The 12,739-nt window shown below is 43.8% G+C and overlaps 1 protein-coding gene across 5 annotated transcripts in view; it reads right to left on the bottom strand.

Moving 5' to 3' along the window:
* Positions 1 to 12,739, bottom strand: part of robo2 (roundabout, axon guidance receptor, homolog 2 (Drosophila)) — a 1,389,008-nt gene that overhangs the window by 45,140 nt on the left and 1,331,129 nt on the right. For all 5 annotated transcript variants that reach the window (XM_073044783.1, XM_073044782.1, XM_073044780.1 and 2 more), the window contains one exon: positions 10,684 to 10,892. In XM_073044783.1, the coding sequence (XP_072900884.1) occupies positions 10,684 to 10,892 (209 nt within the window). The remainder of the gene's footprint in view (positions 1 to 10,683; positions 10,893 to 12,739) is intronic.

The following is a 12,739-nucleotide window of genomic DNA, read 5'->3' as shown; positions in this document are numbered from 1 at the left end:
AGATGAGGGGCAGGAGGCTGAGGTGAGAGAAAACTGAAGCTAAATCCACTGGGAAGGTCACATTTCAAGGGTTATACGTTGAGGGGCCAGTCATGAAACCAAACGACTGAAAAACTGAGAAGCAACAAACTGAATAGAAAGGGAGCCTGTGCATTTTCAGAAATCCAGCCACACTTAATTATGGATGTTTTTAAGAGAAGGAGAGGGAGAAAAGGATTTAATACGGCAGAACACAAGACAGAAATGAAGCTGAAACCCAAGCACCATGAAATGACTACTGCCTGGTACACTGTGACAGATAATGTGTGGTGCAATTGCTTTGGGGAATTTTAATTCAACAAAAAAACCTAATATGATATGGGTTACCCGGTTTGAAAAAATACATATCAAACTTCAGATGGATCACTGCCTGACACACCAGGCCGTGACACAGAGGCTAGTGTGTGATCGCTCCTTTGAGCTGCGTGTTCCTTTCTCAAGCAGTGCATGGCTCTGGTTTCAAAGCTGAGTTCTGGCTTTTCAATTTTCACTCCTTCTTACTGGACCAGATGGCGAAAGGCAGAGAAAAAAAATTCAGCTCCGAGGGGGTGGGTTAGGAACTTGCACTTGCACTTGGTGCTAGTGAGGCCAAAAATAGGAAGGTCATGCAGTTCAACACGTGGCCAAGGAGACAGTCTCTGCCGTTCCTGTGGAACAACCTGCTACATGGGCAACAACTTGCTCTCCATACTATTCTGCCCTGGCTTGTGAATCACATAGGGACACAACATCCATGGATGACCCTGACTAACGGAGGACTTCAATAAAGAGATGGTGTCGAAGGGAGAACACTGTCTTCCAAGGAAACTGGGACCTGTACAAATGGGATGATTTGCTCCTGAACTGGAGGGGGAGTAATATACATGTGAAGGTTTGCTCATGCTGCACAAGGAGATGAAACTAGAGTTGCGAAGGGATGGGAATGAAAGCACCAGGGCAGATGGTGGATTGGTTATGGGAAAGGAAGTTGTTCAGTCTACATACAAAGACTGGAATTAAAGGGTTGTGCATGAAGGAACTACTGATCTGAGCTGTGTATATTTCAATGCAAGGGGCATTGTAGGAAAGGTGGATGAGCTTAGTGCCTGGATCAGCACATGGAATTATGACACTTTAGCCACTAGTGAGACTTGATTGCAGGAGGGGCTGGACTGGTAGCTCAGTATTCTGGGGTTCCATTGATTTAGACATGACAGAGCAGGAGGGATTAAAGGGGAGGTACAAAATTAATTAGGGAAAATCACACAGCAGTCCTCAGACAGGACAGACTGGAGAGCTCATCTTCTGAGCAACAAGAAAGGTATGACCACATTAATAAGGTTATATTATAGACCACCCAATAGTCAGAGGGATTTAAAGGAGCAAATTTGTAGAGGGATCGCAGACTGTTGCATGAACATTGGTTGTGATAGTAGGTGATTTTACCTTTTCACATATTGACTGGTATTCCCATACTGTAAAAGGGCTGAATAGGATAGATTTGTGAAATGTTTTCAGGGAAGTTTTCTTAATCAATATAGAGAGGTCCCAACTAGATAGTGTAATACTGCATCTTCTAAAGTGCCCTGAAAAAGTATCAGCCCCCACAACTATTTTTATATTTTACTGTCTCATTTTCTAAATTTAAAATATATTGAAGCAGAGTTTTTTGTGTTCTACAAAACATTGTGGATCATGTGAAATGAAAAAAATTACAGAACCTGTCAACAATTTACTAAAAATTAAAAACCAAAATTGTGAGGCTGAAGAAGTATTCATCTCCTTTGTAATTACTACACCAGCTTTCCTCAGGTGGAATATGCAAGTACTACCTTACCAATACCCAATTTGTTGATGTAGAAATCCTCTTCTCAATGAATTCATAAGAATAAGTACCCCCTCTCTCTCTCTTTCTGTGAGGTCCAATAGTAGATTTTTAACAGACCAAACCAAAATGAAGACTCAAGGCAAATCAGAGGCAAATCAATAATGAAGACAGACAGATCTTGGGAAAGACCATCTCAGAAGCACTGAACATACCTCGAAGTTCAGCACAGTCCATCATGAAAAAGTGGAAAATAAATGAAACCACCAGCCACACTGCCTAGGTCAGGCCGCCCCTTAGTCATTGAAGAAGAATGGCACTTGCAAGAGAGGCTACTGTGATGGCAACAGTCACTCTGAGTGAACTGCAGAAGTCAGTGGCTACAACTTGAGATGAAGTTCATGGCTCCATGTATTCTGAGGCCTTGCACAAGAAGTGTATTTGTGGAAGAGTGGCCAGGAAGAAGCCCTGGCAAAAAAGAAAGCATATCCTTGCCCATAAAGATTTGCAAAGAGTTGCTTAGAAGACACTGTAAAGATCTTGTGAATAGATGACACTAAAGAAAAACTTTTTGACCTCAACACTAACTGGTATGTGTGGCGTAAATCCAATACTGTGCATCAGCCAGGTAATCATCCCTCGTGTAAAGTATGGTGGAAGCAGCATCACGCTACAAGGATGCTTTTTCAGCAGCAGGGACTGGAAATCTGATCAGGATTTCTTGGAAGAAGAATGTTGCTAAATACAGAGATCCTGGATAAAAACCTGCTAGGCTCTGCCAGAAAGCTTAAACTGGGGAAGAAATTTGTCTTTCAGCAGGACAATGACCCAAAGCACACCGCAAGAGCAATCATGCAGTGGTTTCAAATGAAGAAAATTGTTGTCCGTGAGTGGCCCAGTCAGGTTCCTGACCTTAACCCCAATGAACATCTCTGGCAAGACTTCAAGTTTACTGCCCACCACCTCTCCCCAATCCCCAACTGACCTGGCACAGCTTGATCAACTTTGCAAGGAGGAATGGACAAACCTTGCTCCATCATATTGTGTGAAGCTATAACTGCAAGAGGTAGTTCAACTAAGTACTGAGAAAGGGGGAATAACATATAACCATATAACAATTACAGCACGGAAACAGGCCATCTCGGCCCTTCTAGTCCGTGCTGATGCTTACACTCACCTAGTCCCACTGGCCCGCACTCAGCCCATAACCTTCCATTCCTTTCCTGTCCATATACCTATCCAATTTTACTTTAAATGACAATACCGAACCTGCCTCTACCACTTCTACTGGAAGCTCATTCCACACAGCTACCACTCTCTGAGTAAAGAAATTCCCCCTTGTGTTACCTCTAAGCTTTTGCCCCCTAACTCTCAACTCATGTCCTCGTGTTTGAATCTCCCCTACTCTCAATGGAAAAAGCCTATCTACATCAACTCTATCTATCCCCCTCATAATTTTAAATACCTCTATCAAGTCCCCCCTTAACTTTCTAAACTCCAAAGAGTAAAGACCTAACTTGTTCAGCCTTTCCCTGTAACTTAGGTGCTGAAACCCAGGCAACATCCTGGTAAATCTTCTCTGTACTCTCTCTATTTTGTTGATATCTTTCCTATAATTCGGTGACCAGAACTGTACACAATACTCCAAATTCGGCCTTACCAATGCCTTGTACAATTTTAACATTACATCCCAAATCCTATACTCAATGCTCTGATTTATAAAGGCCAGCATACCAAAAGCTTTCTTCACCACCCTATCCACATGAGATTCCACCTTCAAGGAACTATGCACCATTATTCCTAGATCATTCTTTTCTACTGCATTCTTCAACACCCTACCATTTACGATGTATGTCCTATTTGGATTATTCCTAACAAAATGTAGCACCTCACATTTATCAGCATTAAACTCCATCTGCCATTATTCAGCCCACTCAGAAATTCTAACTGGCCTAAATCTCTCTGCAAGCTTTGAAAACCTACTTCATTATCCACAACGCCACCTACCTTAGTATCATCTGCATACTTACTAATCCAATTTACCACCCCATCATCCAGATCATTAATGTACATGACAACAACATTGGACCCAGTACAGATCCCTGAGGCACACCACTAGTCACCGGCCTCCAACCTGACAAACAGTTATCCACCACTACTCTCTGGCATCTCCCATCCAGCCACTGTTGAATCCATTTTACTAGTTCAATATTAATACCTAACGATTGAACCTTCCTAACTAACCTTCCGTGCAGAACCTTGTCAAAGGCCTGAATGAATATTTTCGAACTGCTGACATTTCAGTTTCTAAATTTTTAGTTTTTCATGCTTTACAATTTTCCCTTCTTTTTTGGCTTGACTGTGAAAAAAATTTTCAGTTGAATTGATCAAAATTCCTGTTCGTAATACTCATTTGTGTGAACAAAGAGTTTTACAAGGCACTGGATTTGGGAACGAGACAGGGCTGGTGACAGAAGTGTGTGCAGGTGAACACTTTGCATCTATTGATCATAATGCCATTCGTTTCAAGATAATTGTGGAAAAGGATAGGTCTGATGCTTGGGCTGAGATTCTAAATTGACAGAAAGGCCAATTTTGATGTTATCCAAAAGGATCTGGCAAGTGTAGATTAGGACAGGTTTTTTTCTGGCAAAGGTGTGTTTGGTAAGCGGGAGGCCTTGAAAAGCCAAATTTTGAGAGTACAGAGTTTGTATATTTCTGTCAGAATAATAGACAAGATGAACAGATTTAGGAAACCTTGGTTTCACAACAATAACCTTGCACTCATTGTCTATGAGACCAAGGAATTAATTGTGGACTTCAGGAAGGGGAGGTTGGGAGAACTCACGCCAGTCCTGTTTGAGGGGACAGTAGTCGAAAGGGTAAGCAGCTTCAAGTTCCTGAGTGTCAATATCTCTGAGGAAATATCTTAGACATAACATATTGCTAAAATTTCAAAGAAGGCATGCTAGTGGCTATATTTCATCAGTGGTTTGAGGAGATTGGGTGTGCCGCCAAAGACTCTAACAAATATCCAGAGATGTACTGTGGAAATATTTCTGACTAGTTGCATCATTGTCTGGTATGGAGGGGTCAATGCTTAGAATCAGAAAAAGCTGCAGAAGGTTGTAAACTCAGCCAGCCCTACCATGATCACTCATCCAACCCACGGTACCATGGTAGAATCATGATTAATAAGATGCTATTACAGCATGGGGCATTCTGATGTTCAGAGTTCAGTTCTGACAACATCGATAAGGAGTTTGTACGTTCTCCCTGTGACCATGTGGGTTTCCTCCAGGGGCTCCAGATTCCTCCCACAGTTCAAAGACGTACCGGTTAGTTGGTTAATTGGTCATTGTAACTTGTCCTGTGATTAGGCCGGGTTAAATAGGTGAGTTGCTGGGCCAGAAGGGTCTATTGTGTGCTGTATCCTTAAATAAATTAAAAATAAAGAAATAAATAGACACATTGACCAACTGGTGTGATATTGTGCACTGGAGTGTCTTGAGAACCACAAAGGAGATAATTCATGGCTTCCTAACCCTGCTTGCTCACATCAGCTCTACCAGACAGAGTGGCCGGGAAAGCTCATTAGATCTTTAAGCAGCTATCTCTAATCAAACCATGCACATTATCATTGAAATTAGTTCCAGTCTCAATAGGGGGATTTTAATTTGGATATTAAACATTTCCTTCAGCCTGTACCTGAGAGGAAAAATTCCAAGATAATATAATGTCTTCCTGAGACTTGATTACACCTTTGATGTAAAGATTAGTTTATGATCACTCGTCAAATTTTCCATAGGCTTATTTGTGTCAGATAACTCCTGGCCCTTCAATGTGTACTCCGGGATCCTTAAACCAATGGGGAGTGAGCACATCGACCATTATGACTTAGCTAATTGCTGTATTAACATTTTTATGAGCTAAAACAGGGTCTCTATGTCTTCCTTAACAAGAGGATAATTCTTGTTTGAAGTCTGTGAAACTGTGAACCTTGCAAACCCAACAGGAAAAGATCTAAGGATAGTTTTAAAGGGGGGAATTATAGAGTACATCTGTGGAAGATGTTGGACTGGATAAAATGTCAATTGGATTTAGTCACCAGTAAACTTCTTTCCATAAAGGCATCTCAGAAAAGCAGAAAAATGTTTCCATTTCAATGCTCAATAAGCACATCTGATGATCAGACAGCACAGATTAGATACTGAGTGAAGCTCCCTCTACACTGTCCCATCACACACTCCCAGGGCAGGGATGGTCAGACACAGAGTGAGGCTCCCTCTACACTGTCCCATCACACACTCCCAGGGCAGGGACAGTCAGATACAGAGTGAAGCTCCCTCTACACTGTCCCATCACACACTCCCAGGGCAGGGACAGTTAGATACAGAGTGAAGCTCCCTCTACACTGTCCCATCACACACTCCCAGGGCAGGGACAGTTAGATACAGAGTGAAGCTCCCTCTACACTGTCCCATCACACACTCCCAGGACAGGGACAGTTAGATACAGAATGAAGCTCCCTCTACACTGTCCCATCACACACTCCCAGGACAGGGACAGTTAGATACAGAGTGAAGCTCCCTCTACACTGTCCCATCACACACTCCCAGGACAAGGACAGTTAGATACAGAGTGAAGCTCCCTCTACACTGTCCCATCACACACTCCCAGGGCAGGGACAGTTAGATACAGACTGAAGCTCTATCTGCACTGTTCCATTATATACTCTCAGGACAAGGACCACCAGACACAGAGAGAACCTCCCTCTACATCAGGGATTCAATACTCTTTTTATGCCATGGACCAATACCATTAAGCAAGGGATCTGTGGACCCCAAGATGGGAGCCACTGCTCTAATCTGTCCCATCACACACTTCTAGGTCAGTTAGATATAGAATAAAGCTTCTGCTGTACTACTGAAATTTTGGGAATCTGAGAGAATTTGAATAGTTTATTGATGGTAAGAATGTTTGAACGCTTTCCATGCCCCTAATCACTGAATAAAGAGCCAATATTCATCCTATAAAATATAATGGCATAAGATTTAACAGAGCAAACACACACAAAATGCTGGAGTAACTCAGCAGGTCAGGCAGCAGCTATGGAAAGGAATCAACTGTCAATGTTTCTGGCTGAGAACCTTTGTCACACCTGCTGAGTTCCTGCAGCATTTTGTGTGTGTTCCTCTGGTTTTCCAGCATCACAGAATCCCTCTTGTTTAAATTTATGCTGTTCTAGGAGGCTAAAGATGGTCCTGTAAAAAAAAAAGCGACCAATGGTGATGTGCTGTTGCCAGTTCACAAAGCCACTTCTTTTACCTCTTCGTCTTCCAACTATGATTCTGCTCCTAAGCTGTGAGTGATTGGGACCTGTCAGTTACATTTTTACAGAGGGTTTTCAGGATGATTGAGCGATCTCTCACCTTGCTGTCTCCGAGGGAATTCCGTGAGATTTGGAGCAAAGTGCCTGGAAGCCTAGAGACAGGGAGCAAGCCCAGGGTTGACTCCATTGCTTCTCTCCAGCTGAGGCACTGAGCAAGGCTGAAGGACAGCTCGATGCTTGGCACCGTATGTCTGTGTTTCACCAGTCTTCCTCTCCGTCTCACTCGCTGTTGCAGGAGGAAAGTCTTGGATTCCACGTTGCAAGGATTGATCAGAGAGGCTCATGGGTGTGGACTCATCTTTGGACAGATTTGAGGTTCTTGTTGCATGTGTTTCTGAACTCTAGTCACTCTTTATTTTTGCTGTTTCTGAATGGTTTACCGGGGTCATTGAAGCGAATGGGGCTGTGCAATGAAGAGTGGCTCTGTGCCCTATAGTGGGCTAGTGGCACAGCGCTGAACTGGACTAAACTGAACTAAAATTAATACTACTGGACCCCTGGTTTGATGTGTGTCATTCTATGTGTTCTCCACTCACTTTTTGCCATTTGCGCCATTTGTGTTTGACGTTCCTTTGAATGGCTTCTATGATGTTTCTTTGTTTTGTGGCTGCTTGTCGGAGATCTCAGAGTTGTATTCTGTAGACATACTTTGATAATGAACGCACTTTGAACTTTTCAAATGGTATCAGTGAAACTTTCAAAATGTAATGCCTTGTGGCAACGACTTATCCGCATGTCAGTGCGGCAACTGGTCAGCACACATCGATTCTCCAATTCCAGTCCGAGGACTGAATGCACAAAAGTCTGAATCGTTAAATCAAGACTGACATTGTCATGATGAAATGGGGAGAGCGAGAGAGAGGGGGAGAGGAAGAGGGAAAGAGAGAGAGAAATTAAAAACAAATGGACATGAATCAATGGGAAGAAGATGTATAAAGACGTGATAATTAGGTAATACAGAATTGTGCAGAAGTCTTAGATATATATATATATATATATACCTATTACTAGGGTGCCTGAAACTTTTGCACAGTACTGTTGTAATTTTTTGTATTGTGCTATACAGATGCTGTGAAAAAAAATTCATAACATGTGAGTGATAATAAACCTGATTCTGATATGGGTCTGTATTGTGGGAAAGGGTCAGGGTGAGGGGAATCATGGTTGGGGAGAGGGGAGGGAGCGGGAAGCACCAGAGAGACATTCTTTTGAAGCAGATTACCTTGTCTGGTGTCTCAGGGCTGAATGTGTCTGCACTCGCACCACTTCCATCCGTGCCCCTAGCACCCCTTCTCTGTCACCTTTCCCACACCCTTCCCACAGCACTCCACCCTTGCCATCTCAACATCCTTTGCCCCCACCAGATTTACAGACTCTCTCTGGTCCACGCTGACAAACACAGTACTGTGCAAAGGTCTTAGGGACCCTAGCTATACATATGTGCCTAAGACTTTTGCACAGTACTGTAGGTACAATGAATAGAATCACGGAAAGCTAAAGTACTGTGGTCGATGATAGATAGATGAACATCGATAGAAAAATGCACAGGTGTATAACTGAAAAACAAGAAACTCTGCAGATGCTGTAAATCTTGAGCAACACACACACACACACACACAAAACACTGAAGGAACTCAGTAGGTCAGGCAGCATCTATGGAAAGAAATGATGAAGCCAAAACCCTTCATCAGGACTGGAAAGAAAGGGGGCAGAATCTATAATAAAAAGGTAGGGGAAGGAGAATTTTTCCCAGGGTGTAAATGGCTAATAAAAATGGACATAATTTTAAAGTGATTGGAGGAAATTGTACAGGAGATGTCAGATGTATTGGTTGGCTAAATAGAGATACATCTCCACCAAAGGAGGAGTAAAGCACTACTTCTCTCTGCTAGCCTGTAGGTCACCCTTGGGCAAGGTGTAGCACCTATTAGATCCCCTGATCAGGGTCATGTGAAGCCATGGGAGCAGGTGGTGGATGGTCGTATGAGCAGCCGGTGCATATCACAAGTCCTGGTTATGTGACCACTGACACCAGACAGACAATCTCTGAAGGGTGTTGATAATGGCTGGGGTCACCCATCTTGTAAAGACACTGCCCAGAAGAAAGAAAGGGCAAACTACTTCCGTAGAAAAATTTGGCAGGAACGATCATGATTGCCCACGTCATACAACACAGCACATAACAAATGCATGAACGTCAGAGGAAGGTTTTTTACACAGAGATTGGTGAGTGCATGGAGCACACTGCCAGCGTGGTGGTAGAGGCAGATATATTAGGGGCATTTAAGAAACTCTTAACATAGGCACATGGATGATAGAGAAATGGAGGGCTGTGCAGGATGGGAGGGATTAGATTGATCTTAGAGTAGGTCAAGCCTGTGTTCAATTCTGGTTGCCTCACTACAGGAAGGATGTGGAAACCATAGAAAGGAGATTTGCAAGGATGTTGCCTGGATTGGGGAGCATGCCTTATGAGAATAGGTTGAGTGAACTCGGCCTTTTCTCCTTGGAGCGACAGAGAATGAGAGGTGACTTGACAGAGATATACAAAATAATGAGAGGCATTGATCGTGTGAATAGTCAGAGGCTTTTCCTCAGGGCTGAATTGGCTAGCACAAGAGGGCATAGTTTTAAGGTGCTTGGGAGTAGGTACAGAAGAGATATCAGGGGTAAGTTTTTTACACAGAAAGTGGTGAGTGTGTGGAATGGGCTGCCGGCAATGGCGGTGGAGGTGGAAAAGATAGGGTCTTTTAAGAGACTCCCGGATGGCTAAAGAACAAAGAACAATACAGCACTGTACAAGCCATTCGGCCCACAATGTTGTGCCGACCCTTAAACCCTGCCCCCCCCATATAACCCTCCACCTTAAATTAAATGGCTACATGGATCTTAGAAAAATAGAGGGCTGTGGGTAAAGCCCAGGTAGTTCTAAGGTAGGGACATGTTTGGCACAGCTTTGTGGGCCGAAAGGCCTGTATTGTGCTGTAGGTTTTCTGTGTTTCTGGGTTTCTAAAATGTTGGCAGAACATTGTGGGCCGAAGGGCCTGTACTGCCCTGTTCCATGAGGAGGAGTGAAAGCTGGCAGGTGATGTGAGTCCAGGTGAGGGAGAGGTATGTAGGTGGGGGAGGAGCAGATGTACGAAGCTGGGAGCTGATAGGTGGAAAAGGTAAAGAGCTGAAGAAGAAGGAACCCGATAGGACAGGTCATTACTTCCATCTGGTTCCCCTCCTTCGTTCTTTTATTCCATGGTCTAATGCTTGCTCCTGTGAGATTCCCCTATCCTTTCCAGTCCTGATGGATGTTCAGCTCATAATGCACTGAACAAATAAATTAGAGGCTCACAAAATCCAAAGTTTATGAGTGTTTGCTCCTTCCCATTGCTCAGATTATTTAATGATGGGCTCAGTCTGCACACCCATACCCCTCCAGATCCAAAGGCCTGCTTACCTGTGACCGAGCTGTCGAGGTTGTCTATGCTGGATCCTGGGGTATGCCCCATTCCTCGCAGAGGTCTGGCCAATTCCAAAGCCTCTTCCTCATCCTCCTCATCCTCCTCCTCGGGTACATCCGTCTCTATGTCTGAAATTAATGTTCCGGAGATGTAGCCTAAGGGTAGAGCCGGGGCCTGTGGAGGGAGGGAGCTGGCCTGCATCTGCCTGCATGAAGAACACAATATTTCCTTACTGAGCAAAGTCCCTTCATTGGGAAAGCATTGGAAGATTATTTTTATGGAACCAAAAATCAAATGGAACCATAGAAACTTAGACCACGGTCAGAGAGTTTGAGTGTCTGTCCTCATGACTATAATTCTGCAACAGAAGAACAGTATAGAACAGTGCATCATAGGAACAGTCCCTACCACCCATGGGGATGTGTTGAACTAAAAGGGACCCTTTCCCTCCATTCTCTGCATATTCATCTGCCTACCTAAAGAGCCTCTCAAATACCACTATTATATCAGCCTTCAGCACATTCCAGGCAGCCCCCCACTCTCTGTGTGGAAAAACCTGCCTTACACATCTCCTTCGAATTTCCCCCTCTGATCTTCAATGTATGCCCTCAGTATTAAACATTTTGACCTGGGGAAGAAGATAAATGTCCACTCTATGTTTTTCATAATTTTATAAATTTCAGTAACTTCTATAAATTTCAGCCATGGCCCCTCCAGAAGAGGAAACCAACCCTGATCTGGCCAAACTCACTTTATAGCTCTTGCCTTCTAATCCGGGCAGCCTCCTGGTAAAGAATACAAACTTCTTCCCACCCACGTTAAAGCCTACTGGATATTGAAAGGCCTAGATGCAGTGGATGTAGAGAAGGGAAGGAGAAGGGTCACGGTGGGAGGTGATAGGCAGGTGAGAAGAGTTAAGAGGCCAGAATGGGGAATAGAAGACCATTGGAGGGGGAGAGATTTTTTTTAACCAGGAGGAGAAACTGATATTCATTCCATTAAATTAAAGGCTATTCAGGCAGAATACAAAGTGCTGCTCCTCCACCCAGAAGAGGCCATGGACTGACATTTCAGAAAGGGAATGGGAATCAGAATAAAAATGTTGGGCCACCAGGAAGGTCCACTTTTGGCAAGTGCAGAGGAGGTGCTCAATGAAACGGGTCCCCCAATTTACAAATGGTCTCACCAATATAGGGAAGCTGCATCGAGAGCACTGGAACAATGGATGACACAAGCAGATTTGCTGGTGAAGTTTCGCCTCACCTTGAGTATTGTGAACAGTTTTAGGCTCCTTATTTTAGAAGAGATGTGCTGGCATTGGAGAGGGTCCAGAGGAGGTTCACAAGGATTATTCAAGGAATGAAAGTGTTATCATACGAGGAAAATTTGATGGCTCTGGGTCTGTACTTGTTGGAATTTAGAAGGATGAGGGGGGATCTCATTGAAACCTTTTGAATGTTGAAAGGACTAGACAGAGTAGATGTTTCTCATGGTGGGAGAGTCTAGGACAAGAGGAAACAGCCTCAGGATACAGGGGCATCCATTTAAGACGGATATGGGGAGAAATTTCTTTAGCCAGAGAGTTGTGAATTTGTGGAAATTGTTGTCATATGCAGCTGTGGAGGTCAGGTTGTTGGCAGACATTGATAGGCTCTTAATTGGACATGGCATCAAAGGTTACGGGGAGAAGATTGGGAAATGGGGTTGAGGAGGAGAAAAAAAATGATCAGCCATGATTGAATGGTGGAGCGACTCAATGGGCCAAATGGCCTAATTCTGCTCTTATGTCTTATGGAAGGATGGTTTGGGGTCCTGGATGGAGGTGACGGAGGAGGTGATTGGGCAGGTGTAACAGGTGTGGTACAGAAACTGCACTGTGGTGGACAGGAAGGCTCTACAATGGGTAGTCAAACCTGCTTAACACATCACTGGACACCAGCCTACCCACTATCAAGAACATATATACAGAAAGGGCTGGCAACATCATGAAGGATCCCACCCACCCTGTTCATGGACTGTTTGTCACACTCCCATCAGGGAGGAGGCTACGTA

This window comes from Hemitrygon akajei, chromosome 5 (genome assembly GCF_048418815.1).
Source record: "Hemitrygon akajei chromosome 5, sHemAka1.3, whole genome shotgun sequence".
Lineage (NCBI taxonomy): Eukaryota > Metazoa > Chordata > Chondrichthyes > Myliobatiformes > Dasyatidae > Hemitrygon > Hemitrygon akajei.
Note: the sequence above shows the minus strand (reverse complement) of the source record. Positions and strands in the feature narration are given on the sequence as shown.